The following is a 20627-nucleotide window of genomic DNA, read 5'->3' on the forward strand; positions in this document are numbered from 1 at the left end:
TGTGAAAATCTCTCTCAGATTTAGCCAAGGCAAGGTGTGTAATTAGAGCTTTCATTAGACTCCATGCATTGGAATTAGCCTTCTTTTTTTGTCTACTTTAGCTGGTACATTTTTCTGTTGGTGAACATCCCAAAGCCAGTCTTATGTCCTTATCACATTTGTAAGTCTTAACATGTCATTTGACGTGGTTTTATTGCCCTACTGCTCTGTGCATGAAAGGCTGGAAAGGCCAGGAAAGTCTGAGCAAAACATAATAAACTTTTCACTAAGTTTTCCCTTCGTTTTCCCTTAGTTTTCCCCTAGGGTTTCTCATCAAGTCATCAACTCACTTCGCCAACAGCCATGTAGCATCCATGGATGCTGGTTTGGGTCTGGCTGCTGCTGTGCAGAAGGAGGTTAGAGACATAGCATCAGGATTTTGTAGCTCTCAGTTTTATTACTGTTAGGTGTCATTTGCCATCTCCTTCTTTCCATTGCTCTTAATGGCTTTACAAGTGCCATGAAATTAGCAGTTAGTGCCAAACCTTGCACTTCTGAATTTCACACATTGGCAGGTGTAGGAGATCAGAGACCCCTGCGTCCATGCACTTGCTGCTGCTCAGCACACAGCACGGCTTAGTGGAAGGTTGGCAGGGAAAGAGGCTTTGCAAGAAGAACTCTCCCCACAGCTCCCAGTGCACTGAAAGAGCCGAATCCTCACACAGAGAAAACCTGCAGCTCCCTGAGCCTGCTGTGCTGAGACGTGGAAGCTGCCAGCCCAGAGGTCAGGAGGTTGGGAGTAGTAGGAGACCTCTCCTGGCCTTTGTTAGAGATCCGTATTTAAGACCTGCAGTCTTGCTGTGGGAATCTGTGCAGGCTTACATGCTACTTTCACACAGCTACAGACAGAATAATTACATGTACACATGCTTACCCTGATTGCCTTCTCTTCTCTCAATTATCCCGTCAGCCAAACCCTTTTAATGGCTTTTATCTAGAGTGCTTCCATGACCTTTTCTGCTTAGAATGCTGCACATTAACTTGCAGTCCCCGGAGCTGAGCTCTTAACAGATTTCCATCAGTATGAACTTTATAGGGAAGAAAGTAACAGTTGGTTTTGTCTGACCAATTTGATCTGCAGTTCCAAGATGACTCCCAGATGGGTCTCCGGTGTGAGATGTTTTAGGAATGCTTGCAAAAATCGTGAAGGAGATTTAAAAACCGAGCACGTAAATGCTTGGGGATTACTTTTGAAACAGCTATTTGACATCAGTAGCTCCTGGACTGCCTGACAACAAGAAACTTGTAGGACGAGGATAGCTATCCACCGCCAAGTTAGGAAATGTTATATGGGGCCAACTGCAGGTTCAGCAAGGTGCTGGCTGTGACCTGGGAAAGGTGTCTGAGTTCTGAACTGATCAGGAGGTCTGCTCGGGTTTGGCTTCTCTCAAACTTTTTCCTTTTTTCATGCAAAACTGTTCAGATGCCCAAGGAAGCCTTTAGGATCAGAACATAAAAGGAGAACTTTATGCTGTCACTTTGAAGCAAATTTGAGGTCACAATGCCAATATTTTACTGATTAGAATATAAAAATGTATTATATCACATCTGCAGTATAATTAAGCTTATGCTTATTAGATAGACCACGTTCTTTCCATCTTTTAAATGCATTCATTGTGATGCAGATGTTGATAATTCAATAAAGATTCTGAAGATGAATTGTAATATAACTCATAGTTTCCAGCATTCTGAAGTGTTCAGGTTTTCTGTTCGTGATTTTTACCCTTTCTCATATCATAGCAGGTTCTCTTTGTGCTGTGATGATTTATTCTCATTTCAGAGAATTACCTCCTAATGAAAGAAAAATATTTCACTCATTAAAAGAAATAATTAGCACATGTGGTTATCCACCTTTCCAAAAGTGTAGTAAACCTATCCTAAGGTGCTTATCTGGCTATTTGCATGGTGTGCTACAGCAAGAGCTATCAGTGGATCTTCCTCCCGCTGCCAGGTTCTGTATTTCTCTGAGTGGGGCTGTTGGTTAACAGCTTATGGGGTGAAGTATAAACAACAGTTTTTCTGTATCACAAGATCAGCACAGCCAAATAGAGTGATGGTGTTCAACAGAAGGGAGAGGAGTGAGTCAGGGGGGTAATCCTCAGCTGATTTACCCTGCAGGACAGAAGGAGATGAAATTAGCAATGATATCCAGATGACTTTCTGATAACAAGCTAACTCAGAGGTTTCTTGTACAGTTTTCTTCTTCAATAACAAATCTCTGGTGGCTACAAAATCAGAATATTCCAATATGTAGGCAAGAATGAATTTTGATTTTTTAAAAATTCTTACACTACCGATTATACAAACTATTGAACATGAGCAAATTTAAGCACATTTAGTGGCTCTCGTAATAAACAGGTTCATCGAAGAACCTGAATAAGTGAAAATATATTTGTAGGAGAATGAAGCTGAAGCAACTCATTATGACTGTATATTGGCTTTAATATAGACGGCTGTATTTCAGGATGATTTGACGAATCTCTTAAGTACAAAAACTTTATGATGTCCGTGAGTTGATAAGATTATTAAAACCTTCCAAAGGCACATAAGGAATTATGATACATGGCAGGAAATAGGACCTACATTTTAATGAAAAATTAGAGTAGTATCAGATCAATTTGTTTTTTAGAGCTCAATAATTAAGCGTAGTTCATAAATGGTGACACCAAGCTTTAAATTAGGGTAAGACAATTCCAAAGCATACGCCATTTCTGAGCTTAAGAAAACAAATGTGCAGGGCTAAATTTTCAAATCAGTTGTCAGGGAGTTTTAGTGTCACAGGGCATGGAAGTGGATGTTCTTGGCTTCTTTCAAACCTGACATCTTCAAGGATTTCTCCAGGCTTCTGAGTTTATATTTCTAAGCTGTGAATGCCTTTGATAGTTGTACACTGTCCCAGCTCTGTTGGCTGCAGCCTTGCTATGCCTTGTACACCAGTTAAGAATAACGGCCCTTTATGTCTCCTTCAAACAAGTGTAGCTTTTGGTGGGCAAAGGGACATTTTTACATTTTTGAAGTTAATGTCTTCATTTCTCCTCCATACAAAGATACACCTTCCAAAAGATCTTTGAAGTTTTAAAAGTTTGTGACCTGTTTTTGAGAAGTATGGAGCAAACTAGCATTGCTCAGTGGGAATTACAGATACTTTTGAGAAGCGTGGGTCATTGGGCTTTAGCAGAAATTTTCCCTTGGATGCAAAAGGAACAAAGTTTTTGAGCTTCACAACCACTTGTGGATAGTTCCTCTTTCATAGAATACAAATGTACGTGACTGTCAATACACGTTTTTGAAACTTTATTAAACTTTTTTTTTTTTTTTTTTAGGATTCAAAGGATACTACGGATATTAGTACTTTTCTGTCTTAATACTTAAGTAGCAGCTTTCTTATTAAGCTTACTACAAGCTTGATAGTTTCAGAAAAATAGACTTGACTTAGTATTCCTTCCTCTGAGAACTATGGAAATGGTATCATAAAGTAATGAGCTGAAGGAATGGTCTGGAAGGTATTTAAAGAGGCACTGTGTTAAATAGCAAAATATGTGGTGGGGTTGTGTTGTTTTTTTAAGCCAGTTTCCCTCTATGTTCCATTCTTTTTGTTTTGTGTTGGAGACACATGTGCTCATTAAACACTTGACATGAAATGCTCACACATCTTTTAGCAGATTTGAGGCTGCATTGTTTCAAGATCATATATAATAGATTCAATATAAATGAATGATTATCTTACCAAGATAAAATGAAAACATCATCAATTCCCGAGAAAAATCTTTGTTGCATGTGATATGACTCATCTTAATTTTTTAAGCAGCAATAAATAACAAACAGATCCTGTCACCAGGTTATAAGTCAGAACTAGAATTTTGATTGTGCTGATCCCCTGTTTGCTGGTTTGAGCCCAGGAACTGCATGATATTAAAAGACTCAAGAAATGTCTTGGTGTAGCTTCATTTCTCTGTGCAGTCATGGATAATTGAAAGAGAGATGTTCACCTATCATTACCTAGCTTCTGTCTCAAGTCTTTATGCGAAGCTCATTGTGGAGTAATAAGCTCAGAAATCATTTCAACCCCTCCCCTTGAAAGAATTTCTGAGAGAACATGAGAAATAACTCAATTACCACTCTTTCCAAATCATTGCTGGTTGCCCTATCACAAGAAGTGCATCCTTTTCTCTAGGTTGTTATTACTTAGTGACTCATAAGTGGCAGTGAATAGGTTCTGTGCTCATCTTTCTCTTTTGCTCCCTCACCCCTCTGCCATTCTGTTTGATTTACTTTTCCTCTCTGCTGATGGGAGCAGTGCCGACAGCTCCGCCGCAGAACGTGCAGGTGGAAGCCGTGAACTCTACCACCATCCAATTCTTCTGGAGCCCTCCACCTCAGCAGTTCATCAATGGTATTAACCAAGGATACAAGGTAAACAGAAGGAAGATTTCTTTAACTTTGTTTGCTTTAATAGTCGTGGTATCTAACGATTAGAAATTGAATCCAATAATCTATGAATGTCCTAGGTTGACGGTATATATTAAGGGATATCTTACAGAAGCAAAACAAAGAGAAAACTGAGCAGTTGTTTCTTCTAATATGACTTCCACTGGTTTATGTGAGTTCTGAGAGGGAAGTATGTCATAGGCTGAACATTCTAATACCTTCATCAGTTTCCAAACCAAAGAGCAGTCTGATATCAAACAGCACAGGAGGCACATTGCTGAGCCACTGAAAATCAGCCCTGAGATTCCACTCTACTCTAATGCAAAGCTCCCATTCATTTAATTAGGAACCAAGATGTCACACCAAATATTTGTCTTAACTTTCCCACTGTGATGATTTCCGAGATGTAAAAATGTAAAATTTTTAATCACGCTTGATGGAGCGGCATTGACGCGGCACGTCCTTGTTGATGGGGCAGCTGGCAATATCTATTAACAGCGCGCAGAGCAGAGAGTGCTTCACCGAGCACTTGTGGATCCTTTCACTAGTAGAGTGTTTGCTAAGGAGTGAGCCAAGTGCTTTATTTCTGTCTCTCAGGAAGGACTGCTTAATAGAAACTCCTCCACCAGTTCAGCAGCGGGTATATAATTTGGGAAGCGTTTAAGAACATTCTTAGAAAGAATAAAGAGAAATCTTCCAGTGATTGCAGAGCAGGATGAGGGAAGATGAGCACGTTTTGTTAGCAGGAGGAGGAAGTCTGTTGTAGCTGTTGGGTGAGGGAATGTTGGCTGAGCTGAGAAGGATGATAGATAGGTTCAGAAGATAGGCTGTAAACTGTGGGTGGATATTAGGAGTTGGAGAATTGTAGAATCATAAAACCATAGAATGGCTTGGGTTGGAAGGGACCTGAAGGATCATGAAGCTTCAACCCCCCTGATGCATGGAGTGCCACCAACCTCCATATCTAATACTAGACAGGACAGGGCCCTGTCCAGCCTGGCCTTAAACATCTCCAGGGACAGAGCATCCACAGCCTCTTTGGGCAGCTTGAGAAGACTTGATCCTTTTCTGAGATGTCTCAAAATGATGGAGAACCTGAGGTAGATGTATGCAGGTGTGTTTTAGCACTTTTTTCCCATTTCTCACAGGGAAGTTATTTCTCGTACAGAACAGCGATGGTTGCACAATCCCCAGTTGAAGCAGCATGTGTGTGTAAAAGCGTATGTCTTCTTCCCTGGCTCTCAGGCCTAGGTTACTGGAAGGGAATTTAGGCTACAGAAGTAAATCCTGAAATAGAAGCAGCTGGCTTCTGCTTGGGCTGTAGAGAATGAGCGAGCTCACTTTGGGGGTCAGTGGACTGCAGCACACTGTAATTATCTGGTGCCAATCCAAACATTGATGAGCTCAGTCGGATTTGAAGAAGCCATCTCTTAGATTTCGTTGTTTTATTCCAACACGCCTTCAGTACAAAGAGCCTTAATCTCACCACCTGAGTAACTCTTAATTTAAATTTTGATTTAATTATCAGTTTTATAAAATAACCAAAATCACAATTTATATCTGTCAGCGTTCAGTGAAAACTTCTGAGATTATCACAGTTTTGCTTTACTCGGAGCTCTTTGATTGCATTAAATTGCAACAGCTTTATAATTTCTCGCGGGGTTTGTGAATTGCAGCACAAAGGCTGTGAGATCTGTTCTGTGACAGTTACTTTACTGCATAGTTTATTCCATACAGTTTATAAATACCAGTACCAAAGCCAGGCCTTTGCTTTTCCTCAGGGTTAAACCCATTTTGTCCTTTAACAGACAAAACTATTCACTTTGATTTCCTGCACATGTTTTCTATAGAACATGCAATGATATTCAGACTAATGTTCAGACCCTCAAAGTTATTAATGCCAATTGTAATCCACAAAGGTGATTTAGAAAAGAAAATAAAACTTAGTATTCCGTCAACCATTATTCAGTTTTTATCTTTTCTTTGAAATTTATTTGCATTTCAAGAAGTAGTAAAGTGCACCTTTCAAATATGAAATATTCCTAACAAAATGACTCCTTATAGTGCTCTAACTGTGCTTTCTGACTATAAGGAGTATAGTCTCATTATCAGCCAATAGACATTGGCGAAACGTGTTAAATATGGCTCAATAATTTCAAGCATCTATTCATGTTTATGAGCCTGAAATCAATACAAGTAGCATGATTTACACAGATACTGAGTAAGGCATAGAATTTTAGAATGCTTATATAAGCCACTAGATAAGGATTTGGGGACATAATAGAAATTTCCAAAGCACTTTAAAGCATTAGGCCCTTAAGTTGTTAAGGTGATTTCAAAAATTGTTTTAACATTTCCAAGTCATTTGCAAAAATGAACTTCTGAAATTCTCATTTAGGTACTTATAGATAAAGTATTTTACCCTGAGAAACACTGATCACCCAGCAGGGCCGCAGAGATGATTGAAACCTGGAAGAACTGTGGCTTGCCAAGCACGTTACTTTAAATGCATAGAATTTTCTTCAGGAGTCTCACTTTGGGGACCTAGGTGCTGAAAACTGTGCAAATCCTGCTTACAGCCATGTTCTATTCTTTCTGTAGTTCCACAACCTTTTGTGGTGCTCCGCACATCATCAGGTACTGAAATATGATTTGCCTCTTAGTGGTGCTGGTCTATGGGATGCTGAAGGCTGTTGGGGGAGAAGAAGGATTTCTCCCCCCAATGGGATCTTTCAAGGAACCCCATGATAAGATGAAGCTTTTATCTCAGAGTAGCACTGAAGTTCCCTTTCTTACTGCATCTTCTCTTCAACAGCTGGGATTGTCCAGCTCAGAAGGACACAGAAGACTCATGTTATACAAACAGGCACTTGCAATAATTTTGGCCTTGTTCAGTAGCAGAAATTGAGAGCTATAATGCCTCTATAGTATCGATATGTCCCCTAATGATAGTAAGCATTATACACATCCCTCCAGTTATCATGGTAACAGCGTTCTGTCCATCTGTTCAGCGTCAGAGCTGACAGTAGTTGAACAGCATTGCTTGTTTTTTACATTCAGATTAAGATGGTTTTGGCAGCTTAGCGTGCTCTAGTCCTCTGGTTCTGAATGGATACATCTTCTAATGAGAGCTCATCCACGTTTACATTCTCTAGCTCCTAGCATGGCCAGTGGATGCTCCAGGGACTGTGACGGTGGTCACAATTGCTCCAGATTTCCACGGTGTTCACAGCGGCTGCATCACCAACCTGAAGAAGTACACCACGTACTACACATCAGTTCTGTGCTTCACCACCCCCGGCGATGGGCCACGCAGCGCACCCCAGCTCCTGAGCACACTGGAAGACAGTGAGTAGTCAGCACTGGTAGGGAATCTCAATGCTCAGGTTTGGGTTGGTTGGAGAGAAAAGCAAGAATTATCGCATCTGGGTGCTTAAAATCAGGCCTCAAGTTGACAAAGCAGTTTGTAGTCTCTTGCCAAGTTACTCTCCATCAGACAATGACCTCAGCTGGTTGTCTGCTTGTGTTCTTTTTGCTGCTGGGAAATGAAAGGCTGGAGCTGAAATCTCCTTGGTGTGGTTCAGCTAACACAATACATCATTTGTCTGCGAACCCTTGTGCTCTTAAATCCATGTTCAGGTATCCAGATAAATATGAATTGATCTGAGGAATTGAGCACCAGGGCTTCCTGTGGAAATCAATGATTAATTTAAGTTTGTTTCCTTCTGCTGTTCAGTGTATTGAAAATGTCTGTGTCTATACTATATTGCAAGTATTTGTATAAAGTAAAACAACCAGCATCACAATGATTCAGTAGCTTCTACTCAGTGAACTAAAGTCAAATCCATGGAATGAGATAAAAAGAGCAAAATAGTTTTGCATATAGATTGTTTCCTGCATCAGAAAATATTTTGGCCTCTGTGGCTTCCTGGAATTGTTTGCTCAAGACATGTCTGGGACTAACACATCTAGCATGTCTGTTGTAGATGACAGCTGAGTTGCATTCACAGCTAGCTGTGTGTCCACAGCGATCTTGGTTCTGGCCAGGGCTTCTTCTTACAGAGCATCTCATATACTGCTGCACATTTACAGATCCAAATAAGAATTAAAAAGTGCCTATCGCAGCTATTAAGATGTTGTTTTTAGAAATACTACTTTTCCTTAACAAGGATCTTTTAGGTTAGTCAGTGTTCCCGTTAAAGAAATATCTGATTAACAGCAGCATTCACAGAAGTGAGGCTCAGAGTGCTAATCCATTTTTTTTCACAAGACACTCTTGAAAGCATATGAAGAAAATTAAGTACTTCCCTATGGATTTTGATTTTGTGGTTCGCCTCCTCCATAAGCCCCAGGAACAGATTCTAGACTGAAGCCTTTGCTTGTTAGAAGGTCACTCAGATAGCACTGCAACCACCAGAAATCCTACGAGCTATTAATATTAACTGATATGTTTCTAGCTGGAGTCAAAGCAATAGGCATGGAGGAAAGAAAAACATGTGTTAGGTTCTTATGTGTAGTATGAACATTTTGCCTGCTTTCTTAAGGAAATGAGGCTCTTGGCAGTGTTAATGTGTTGGTTGTGTCTCAGATCCATCTGTCTTTCTGCCTCCAAAAACATTTTGATCCCATGGCTAATTGCAGGAAGCCAAAGATGGGTGGCTCCAAAGATTTCATGAGAATTAAGCGGCTGGGAAGAGGAAAGAAACAATCTCCTGCTAAAGGAGAAACGAGCCTTAGAGACTTCATGAAATTATGAGAAGGGCACAGTTAGACACTGGAAATATCTCAGGGAGGTGCTGGGATCATGTGCCACTTTAAAACCAGAAATTTCCATTATGAAACGTGGAATAACAGAAAGTCAGGCTGGTTGTATATTTGTTGTATAGGCAGATGTGTGCTGCAAGGAGCTTCTGAACCAGAGATGAGGAGTATTTTTTGACTCTGAGTCCTTCAGAAATGTTTTTGTGATGGCTGAGAATTTCAGTGTAGTGCGATGTAATGCATCTTTGTGGAGAACTCATTGGCTCTAACTTGTTCCAGGATTTATGTGGTGGGTAAAAAGGTTTGAAAGGACTGTCATTCATGGTCTCAGGTGATCATTTTCTGTCTGTCTGTAAAGCCAAGTTAGGCAATCCTTTAAAAAACGGCGCAAGTAAATCTGTTTGCTGATGAACTGTAGGTCAGATAAAACGTGACATCCAGTCAGAAGCGATGCGTCCTGGCTTGGTGTAACCTGCACCTGCTTTTCATTATGACATGAAAACTGGGACGCCATGGCAGGAGCTAATTGGAGTAAAGCTTTGTGAGTATGTGGCTGCATGTGTGCAGATACGTGTTCCTGAATAGTGCATAATTGCTGTGCTCTCGTCGGGTATTCCCGAGATCGCTACCAGATCAGCACTTTTCTGTACTGCTTTGACTACTACACATCGCAAAATGGATTTGGAAATTTTCCTCCCTAGGATTGCAGAATTGCAAATGTGGTCACAGCCGACCTACTGGCAGGCTTCCTTCTTTATCGTAGCTGGAGGGGAATGAGAAACTGGACTAAAGCACAGAGGAAACAAAATATGAAATTGCAGACGAGAAATTGCCAACTGATGTCAGCGGAGCTGGAGGATACTCAGGCAGGGATCCAATGACAGAAGCGAAGCGAATATAAAGTGAACAAAAACTCCTTTTTCCAGTACACCGATTGAAGATAGAACAGCAGTTGGATCAAAAATCAGTCAGGATGTCTTTCTTGAAGATCAAAATTGAGGGAGGATGGCATATTCTTGACAGTCATTCCATTTTATGCTCTTTCATTGCACACTAGGGAGCTGAAATTTTTAAGAGCTCTTGAGCTACATCATAAAAATCCTTTAAAAGTTTCACACACTTGTATTCATTTTGCAGAAGACAGTTGCCATTATGCTGGACATTTTTAGAGATGTTTTGAGAGACTCTGTCCAAGTGCCAAGGCTGCCCTTGCTCTCACCTTCGCCTACAAAAGGCTCCGTGCAGGCAAAGGGAGCGCAGCCCCCAAGGAAGCTGCATGGAGCAGCACGGGTACCCACATGCTGTCATTGGGGGAAAACAACAAACGCAATCACTTCCAACATTGCCAGCTTGATTGTTCTAATTAGATTAGATCAAGAAGAAAGACAGAGAACACATTGCATGCAGGTCCCCCGCTGCTGCTCTCTTCAGTTCTCTGCACAGTTGGGATGATGACTAGATAAAATAATTTATGTGATGATAGCCAGAGTGCTTCTTAACACCTTCCATCCTCCCCTCTCTCCTGCAGCTCTCACTGATGTTTCCAGCAGGCTTCCCTTGGCCCTGGCTCCATGTTGCTGTCCTCCAGCCCTAACCTTGCCGAACGAATCACATCAGGAGTAAGTGGGCTTCTCGTGTTAACAGATTTCCTTTTCTGATTGCCAGAGCCGGGAGCTGTGGGACACCTGAGTTTCACTGAGATTCTGGACACGTCTCTCAAGGTCAGCTGGCAAGAACCTGTAGAGAAAAATGGCATCATTACAGGCAAGTATCAGCTGCTACTTTTCTTTTTTTTCCCCTCCAGTGTGTGGGGCAGAATGTATCATCGCAATGAGAAAATGTTTGCATAATAGAACATTTAGGGAGAACTGGCTGCTGCGAGTACTGGTTTCCTGGTTCATCTTTTGGGTAATTGAAATGTCAGCTAGGGCACATTATAGAAAGTACGGGTGCAATTACTGGCAGCTCATGATTGTGGTCACTGCAAAGGCAGTCTTTATTAGAAATCAGCTCCCCATGGAGTCGATGGTCTTGTTAAATCTTCTGTGACCTCCACCTCTGCCACTTTAAAGTCTGAAACTTTGCGAGTTGGGGTTTCCTACACTGAATTTACAGCTGCAAAACCTGAATTGGCATTGCTAAGATTTGCAATCAAGACCAACCCTGAAATCAGCTGTATCCTTTATGTGTGATCAAGTGGCCTGGCTGCGGACCGCAGGACAGAATTTGCATGTCATTAGTTAATTTTGTATAAACCATCACAGCAGTTCAGAATCCTTGTTTCTTTGATGAGCTGGCCATCTGACTGCTCCCTGCTATTTATCTATTTATTGCATGCCAAAGTAGATGTAACATCAGCAACTTCATTATTTTTCATAAAGACAGCTATTAATAGTGGAGAAAATCTCTAGCTGTTATCAAGAGAGGCAATATTGGTTTCAAATGGAAAACTATTACTTCTGCACAGGATGGACATTGCATCTAACAAAGGATTTCAGGATTGTGAATTGCTAGAAAACTCTCAAATTTTAAATCAGCTGAAATCGTAGTTGGGAAGGGATCACTTTGCATGGGTCCAAATACAGGATTGACATTTAGTTTTTCATTTAAAAAATGTGGTGTTCATTTTATTTTTTGGGGTGATTACAAAGAAAAGAAATGCAAACAGACTCTTTGGCCCCTCTGCACTGAAATGTTGTATCAGCCCAATTTCATGAAACATTTTCACTTTAGCAAAGCTGGTTATTTGGTTTGGACTTGATTCTTTTCGTGTTTACTCTGTGAATATCTAAGGCACCATTTATATATGTTACTTCCATGACGTTTACATTATCCATGACATTTTATGGACGTATTCTTATGCCTTATAAGCTCAGTAGCCTTCCTGAAATATGCATTGATTTAAGTGGTTTGGGATCAAAAACTAATAACTTCTGAAAGCAGAGCAGTATTGATTCAGTGAGAATGTCCAAAGCCTTCAAGCCCGAGTGCTTAAATTTAGGTGCCTAAATCCAAACCTAGTTATCTAAGCAATACGATGCAATATTCATCCATGTAAAGCTGCAGGTAGCAGCGCTGTTACTTCGTGCTGCCAAACTGTGCTTCTCGAAACATCTGCAACCAGCGTAGGTTGAAACTTGGTGGAGCAAAATCATGGTCTGAGTTATACTTGGGGCAAATTCTTCTAGAAAGAAGGAGCTCAAGAAGAGTTCACAAAGAAATGCTGATGTAAAAATGCCCAGCAAAGTTTATAAAGAAACAGAAATGTTTTTAATGTCGCAAACTGCACTTGGACTGGAAAAGCAGCAAAAGCGTTCATGGCCCTGAGCACCTTGGGGGTTTTCAGAGGATCCTCTTGGAGCTCTGAAAGCTTTTCCTCTTCATTTCTGCTCATTGAGACTTTGACAGGCACTTCTTGTTGTGTGCACCAGCGCTGGGAGGAGGAGCACGCAGTGGAAGGGCCTGGCAGCCACCATGCTCTGGGAAATTGCCCATTACTCTTGCTGTAAATTTCAGTATCTTCCCCTTTCCCTCAGCAAACCCTGATTTATGAGGACCTGGATGCAGACGGACAGTTTGTGATTGGGTGTACTGCTCGCTCATAGAGGATTTACTCCAGATCAACGGAAAATTATTTCTGAAACTCCTCCAGCCATTAGTTTCCATTAGGAAGCATTTTATGGCTTTGATGGGTGCGATGCCACATTGCAGGGCAGCTCCATGGCACTGTGCTGCTCCCCATGTGTGGGCACCAGGGGAAGCACTGGGCTCCCCATACGCACTGCTGGTGGGAGAACAGAGAGCACGTTGTTACCAACTACGCGTCCCAAAGTTCCACCCATCTGTCAGTCATCGTGGCTTAAGTGCTACTTGGGGAGATGCTCAATGTTGCTTCTTTCCTTCAGCATTGTTTCATCTGTTTTAGTTATGCATGATTACATCTGGCTTCGTGTCAGCTTGGTATATATGTATGTATTTTCTGGTTTTGTACAACCAGAATTTATCTATACATCAGGGCTGAAATATCTGCAGTAAATGCTGCTTCTTTGTCTTTTCTGCAATTTGCATGTGAGCTGAAGAATATTTCCCAGCAAACATTTTATTTTTTTTTTTTAGTAAATAAATACATAGAGTCTATGTGCCTAATGGGCAGGAAAGCTGGGGGCTCATCCCTGCAGTCACAGGGGAGAAAACAAAACGTTCAAAGAATAATCACCAACATTTGATGTATATGCATCAAGTTCATTGAGATGGGAGGGAAGATGTCTCAATCATTCACAACTGCCTTGTGTGGTGCAGGAAATTTCCTGCTGCTTGTAAGCAACAAATGGATGGGGAGAGCGTGAGAAGTCCCCTGCTCATTGCTTGTTCTGTTTCCTTCTTTGAAAAATGCAGCCTTTTTTATTCTAGCGTGGTTCCCCTTGTTTCCCCCTGCCAGCCCATGTGCAGAGTTCAACACAGGCAACACATAAAGTCAACAGAGTCCTTCATATTTGTCAAAATCTTCCTGCACGTTATAATCTTGCCATTCTGATCACTGCAAATGCTAAGAGCATTGAGTCATTCTAGTGTATGTGAGATACCGGTAAATTACTGACTTAACTGAATCCCATCTAACAGATGGGATGGTTCAGACACTTGCTTAAAGCTTGCTCCAGGTGAGCTTTCAGGAGTTTTCCTCCTTCCCCCAGGTAGCATGTTGTCAGACAGGTGGTTGCAAAGTAGCTCCAATGGTTCAAGTATCACCTCTCTGGTGTTAATCACTGCCCTTTCACCTGAGACATAATTAATGACGATGTGAGTAGTTGGAGTCCATTTTCATACAAATATGTTAATGTGAAATTCTGTCAGTGATGGCAGCTAGCACCCGAGGGAGGATCACATCTCACACCTTTCAAACTCTCTCACAAATGAGCGTCTTACCATGCTTGTAGTTCATGAGACGATGCTTCCTTGTTGATCAAAAGCATAAGGTATTTTGCTACTTCAATGTGTTAATCAGCTTATGTTTAAAAAAATAAAAACTTAAAAGAAAAACAAAACAAAACAACAAAAAAAAAAAGCCAATGATCCCAACTGGTCTGAATTCCTCATCTTATCTGATGGGAACAGGAACCCAGTGGGGAGTTTCTTTACCCAGCTTGCCTCATGCATGGTTCTCTCAGTGGGGTTTCTTTCTGTTAGCCCTTTTTATTCCCTTCCATTTCACAGGCATTCAAGAGCTATGAGTATTTTTTTTTACTCTTTTTTTTTTTCCTCCCCCCCGAGTCAAATCACAAAGAAAGCTGCAATCAAGCAAACTTTTCAGACGCGCTCTCTGGAGACTTGGTGCAGCAGGGTTCAAGTGGGTTCAACTGAGAATAAAGTGGGACTGGGCAGGAGGAGGACAAGCAGATTTGGAGATAAAATTGAGCAAATCAGACAGTAGAAATTTTAAAAAATTCTTGGAAGGCAAATGCTTATAAAAGCAATAAAAAGAAATGAGTTTTAGAGCCTGGTTATGATATAAGAATAATGTAGGGGTCAGGTGAATGCAGTCCTGGACAATAGATTGGCTATGCTATGGTTTTGAAAGAAAGGATAATGATTCACCCTGCTAAAGGATTTGTGTGAGGAACAAGCAGTGGGGAGTTGGGGTTTTTCTGGTTCCTGGAGGATTCCCACCACGTTTCTTCATGATCATCATTGTTAGATTTGTAAGTATTTCCAGATACACGGCAGCAAAGGTGGCTTCAGCCTGGAAAAGAAGTGTCCCTACTCAGTGTATATAGATTTTTAATGAGGTGTTCTAGATGGTGAGAAAATGTTTTATTTTCCAGTGCTTCTTCCTATTCACTGTGCAGAGTTCACAGGATGAAAGTCTGCCTTTCTGTGAGATCATCCTCGGGTTTCCTAATCATTGCACAGCGGGCACTGTGCATTCATAGAAAAACGGAGGGACTCCATCGTGACTCCACGCCCCCATCTGTAATCTGATGGGCAGTGCTTGTGAGAAATAACAGTATTACAAAATACTTGGTTATTTAAGTCAATGTTTACTTTAACCTTTTCTTTTTTTACTTCTTTTTATTTCTGTTGATAAAAGGTTTCCGTCATCAAGATCATTGAGTCCAACCACAACCTAACCAGACCATACAACCTTAACAACCCTCCGCTAAATCATGTCACTGAGCACCACATCCAAATGGCTTTTAAACACATCCAGGGAAGGTGACTCAACCACCTCCCTGGGGAGCCTATTCCAGGTTGGAATAGACCTCTAAGATCATCTAGTCCAACCATTCATAGTACCATTCCATAACCATCCAACCATAGCACCAGTGACCCAAGCATGCCTTACAAAGACATTCATTTGTCAGTCTCTGGATTACTACGTAACAGCTTTAGGAGAAAAGCCAGACCCCACCACTACCACAGCCCCTGACTGCTGTGTCATTGCTTTCCAGGCTACCAGCTCTCCTGGGAGGTGTATGGCAGGAACGAATCCCGGCTCACCCGCACGCTCACCAACACAACGCTGGAGTACAAGATCACAGGGCTGTCATCTCTCACCACATACACCATTGAGGTGGCAGCTGTGACTGCAAAAGGGACCGGGTGGGTCACATCCTCCACCATCTCTTCTGGGGTGCCTCCAGGTTGGTGAAACTTCATGGAAGGGGTTAAAATGGGCTGATTTATGTGCATGCCATGACAAGGGGGCTTTGATTCAGTTATAATCGATATGGGTTTGTTGATGCAGCATCAGAAGTCTTCACCGCGTAATTTAAAGCTAATTCTTAAAAGGCATTAAAATGTTAACATGCTTGTGATTTGAAATTACCAGAAATTTGGCTTTTGTGGTAGAAGTTTAAAAAAGAAAAAAAAGTTGTAGAGATTGCAGAATGAACAGACAAAGCAATAAAGTAAAGGAAACTCTTGATATTTACAAAGTAACATAAGAAGCAAAGATGAATTCAATAACAAATGGTGCTTTTGGGGAAAAATAAAGTTTAGATGCTGTTAGATGAGAGAGGTTGTTCTGTTTTAAGCAGTATAACTCACTTCACCTGTGAGAGGACATTTGCATAATGAAACTGAAATCTTATTTGCAAGATTTGTCAGCTGTGGTCTGAGAAAGATTTGGAAAGTAGTCCCCTCTGCTGCATTGTCTGAGTTCCCACCTGGGCTGCTCTGCATTATTTGATTTAGCATTTTGCATTTGGATTTTAAAACTCAGCTCTCTCCTTCATCCTGTACACAAAGCAAACTAAAAAGCTGTTTTAAGCCTCCAACCAGCAGTTTCTGTTAATTTATAGGCTATACAGGTAGAACTTTCCAAAGTGGAGCAGTTAATGTACTTCAGTGATGGTAATCCATTTGTCCCCTTTTCTGGTGTTTTTTGAACTTTTCTGTATGTCTTGAAGCATTCTTGCCTTTCTTTCCCCTAATCACAGGTAATTGTGACAAGTTGCAGGCTGGATCAATGCCACGCTGCCTGTTGTTACCCAGATAACAGCATTATCCTGTTTGGTCAGAGTTGGTTTATCGATCACAGCTCCCACAAATGTGAAGTAAAAATCAAGAAATATTGTGTATTCATGCATACTCAAAAACACATGCCAAAAATCTGCCCGTTTTTGCCTGCTGCATTTGCACATAGTATAACATTACAAATGATTACTGATTATTGTACTAATTTCCATTGCTTATGAATGCAGGTACTATTGGAAATTTATTCTCAACAATCTATATTTAATCCCTTTTCCTGGGCTTGTTTTTGTTGATAATTCAGGCAGTATTAAAAATGTAAATGCCGCTCTAAGCTTGACTGATGTGAGGCAACGATCTGATTGGAGCTACAGATTTTTCCCCATAGAAGGTCACCCTGTTTATTTACAGCAGAAATTAACAAATAAAATCATTTTGCTTTATGCAGCCATCAGAAATGGCTTATAAAGCCCATCTATTGTAGATCGATATGAGCAGCATAAAACCCTTCCACTACCCAAAAACCTGGGAGTCTTTTTTCGTTGTTAATACATTAAAGCTATATATAGAGAAGTAAAATAATTATAATTCCAGAGGAAAAAGCAGTGCAGCAGAGCTGGGTGCCTTGGGAAGTCGCCATGCTTTGTCTGTTACTCCGCCTCCCCAAAGTTTGTAGCTGCAGTTCTGTACAGGGGCTCTCTTCATTTTTGATCTATGAAATGCACTGTATGCTCAGAGCAGCAGAAATTGTAAGTTAGTATTTAATACTCTGCCAGAAAAAAAATCCCAACAACAAAACCCATGTTATTTCCTCTATAGTAATTGTTATAAAGGTATTTTCTACGCTGAGACACTGCCAGCCTCTGCTTCAGTGCCTTATACCAGCAGCATTTCCACCTCTCTTGTGTTTCTCTTCCTGCAGAACTTCCAGGTGCTCCATCCAACCTGGTGATCTCCAACATCAGCCCTCGCTCTGCTACACTTCAGTTCCGGCCGGGGTATGATGGCAAGACCTCCATCTGCAAGTGGATAGTGGAAGGGCAGGTATGGCCATAACAGAGCTCTCACTGAGTCAAAAAAGTATCATCATAGGCAACTCATTCACCAGAGTTTGGTCCATTTATTTTAGAAATGGTTTTCAGACCTGAGTTTGTGTCCTGATAGGTTCACATTGAGACCAGGTGCTAACCTGAAATTATCTCATAGAGAAGTATAGGGAGAATTGCAGTGAATGGTTAAGATGTCATTATTTATGACAGTGGGTGTATTTGTGCCATTTTGTAAGGGAACTTTTGGATGTTGTGTTGAGGGATATGATTTGGCTGGGAAGTATTGGTGATGGTTGGACTGGATGATCTTCTAGGTCTTTTCCAACCTTGATAATTCTGATTCTGTGATCCTGAGATTTTCTGTCCAGGCTTCTAGATTTGGATAGGCTGAATTCTCATCTTTATCAGCCTTAAACAATATCCCTCTTTCTGCTGCCATTATGCCTTGGAGGACTTACGCATTCCTCATTTGTTTTCCTGACAGATGAGCTTTGCTTCTTCCTTTCCACCCCCAGATCTTTATAAATAATATAATCTGTTTTTAAGACCAAATGTTGGACTTCTTAAATCACCGTCACCACTTAGACATGTTGATACAGTCACTTCACTCGATAACGAGACTCTTGTGAACAAGTTGGTACATTCTGTACAACTTACATACACGTTATTGCATATTGCAGAGTTAGATGTTGAAGTTTTATAATACGGTGGCTTGACACACTTTGAGAATCACGTGTTGGAGCACCGCATTGATATTGGTGGGAATTCTTTAATTGAGAATTCTGTAATTGTGCCACTGAAATTAGACAAACTTGAATGCTTTAAAATGGCAGTGATTATTGCCACAGTGTTCATCCACATCCTTGAGGAGCTACCAACAGCTATTGGAGGGTTCTTGGTGTGCAGGGCAGGGAGGGAGAGATGGGTGTTCACAAACACCTGTCAGGGTCTTATGCACTGCTGCTAAAGTCAAGGGACTGATGGTTCTGGTAGATTTTCGATCTGCCAATATTTGTTCCAACAGCCAAAATTACAGCAGAATCTGTCATGCTGAGTCTGAGCATTTCTTTCCACCACACCACACTGTTCAGCTTTGGCACAGCAAGAAACATTATTCCAAATGGATTTAATACTTGGGGAAAAAAATCTTGCTTATGTGATTAACAGGAAATCTTTTCAGTTATGCAAAGAAATTGATGATTCCTTCCTGATACAGTAAATCGTGTTTCCAGGATGACAGCTGCCTATAATCCTTTGTTCACAGCCCCTTTCTGCCAGCACTTTGAATAAACTTTTCACTTGAAGTGCAATCTCACAGCACCTTTAGCCAGGCTAAACAAGGAGGTCAGGTTGTCCTATTCCCTCTCTTCATCCCCATCACTCCTGGCAAGACTTTCACGATCCCAGCTTCTCTCTACTGTCATACCTGGAGCTGCTGTAGGGCTTGACCCAGCCAAGAACGAATGGGTTTCAGACAGATCAAGTCTCTGTACAGGCTGTGTGCAATGACACGAGCCCTGCTGTAGGGCAGATGAGAATGTGGTGGTGGGAGCCAGAGTTGAGGGCAGGAATGTCTCCATCCTGGCTCAGAGGTAAGCTACCCTGGTCCTGCCCCCTTGGGCTCCATGGGTTTTATGCCTACCTGTCCAAGATGCAACAAGTTTTCACAAAACAGTTATGCCATAAAGAAGAACCATCTGGCACATCAGTCCATGTTCCCCTCTGTGCAGATGGGTGGTAGTTTTGCATTGGACACCCCATTTATATTGTATCTACTCTTTCATCTCTCTTGGGGTTACACCCTTTCTCTAGATTTCTGAGTCCTCACAAACTTCATCTGCTTTTCACTCACACATACAAAGAGCCTCCTCTCAGCATGTTTTTCTTCCTTCTTCCTTTATGTGGCACAAAACTTTATTGATGAGGGCAGGTCTAGAAAGTCTTCCAAGCGTTCCATTTTGGCCAAGTGCCGTTTTTTGAAGTCTGATACTTCATGAACAGTTTGAATGAAAACACAGCTGGGAATTCCAGTTTATGTGACATTTTTTACATCTGGCCTTGGCTTCTGCTTTTTGTGCTGGGATGTAAATTGATGGGATCCACTGTGGAACTAATTCTCAATTATGTCAGTGAACATGAGAGGAGACTCAGGTCTTTAAGATGTTAGTGCTGGTAGATACTGAAATATCAAGCGTTGAAAATCCCATTTCTGTGTTTCTAGTAAAGCCACTTTCTGTACTTCCGAAAGGATTTCTTAAATCTTTTTTTCGGCAGTTTCTCTTCTGTCGTCACATCCAGACTGAGAGGACTGGAGCAAACTGGATTTCCAAACCAAAAGCTGCAAAAAAAAAAGTACCAATGCCATTTAAAAAGTATTTCTAAAATTGCTTTTCCACTACATGCAGTATAATCTAAAGAGACGAGAGTTGAATGTGATATAAAGGTTTTGCAGGCACTTGTTCAGAAGGTCCAAAAGTAATGGTCTTGTGGCACTGACACTCAGACTACATGTTCATCCCCAAAGAGTTTCAGTAAATCCTTCCTATTACCACCAATCATCCTACACCCTCAGATGCAGAATATATATTGCAGACATATTTTTCTGGCAATTTGCAATGACGAATGACTATGAATCCCTTAACACGGTTTCATTTCTGCACCCTCTCTGTGCTGCAGCAGATTCTGTTTATTTTGCTCTTATTTTTCTTGAGGTTTTGTTGGGAGAAGAACATAAATGGCAGTGTCGTGGCTGTTCCTTGGTGTGAGTACAGTCCATTGAGCTTTCCATGGGCTGATTAGGGAAGCTGGGTTGACCTCTGTTGTGTCTAAGTTGTGTTCTGGTGATTAATATTATTGTGCAGACAGCAGAAGATTCTCAGC

The 20627-nt window shown here is 41.2% G+C and overlaps 1 protein-coding gene across 3 annotated transcripts in view; it reads left to right on the plus strand.

Moving 5' to 3' along the window:
• Positions 1-20627, plus strand: part of SDK1 (sidekick cell adhesion molecule 1) — a 360897-nt gene that overhangs the window by 254005 nt on the left and 86265 nt on the right. For all 3 annotated transcript variants that reach the window (XM_015876860.2, XM_015876861.2, XM_015876862.2), the window contains 5 exons: positions 4337-4452; positions 7623-7815; positions 10894-10992; positions 15675-15866; positions 17621-17742. In XM_015876860.2, the coding sequence (XP_015732346.1) occupies positions 4337-4452; positions 7623-7815; positions 10894-10992; positions 15675-15866; positions 17621-17742 (722 nt within the window). The remainder of the gene's footprint in view (positions 1-4336; positions 4453-7622; positions 7816-10893; positions 10993-15674; positions 15867-17620; positions 17743-20627) is intronic.

Source organism: Coturnix japonica, chromosome 14, assembly GCF_001577835.2.
Source record: "Coturnix japonica isolate 7356 chromosome 14, Coturnix japonica 2.1, whole genome shotgun sequence".
In the NCBI taxonomy this organism is placed as follows: Eukaryota; Metazoa; Chordata; class Aves; order Galliformes; family Phasianidae; genus Coturnix; species Coturnix japonica.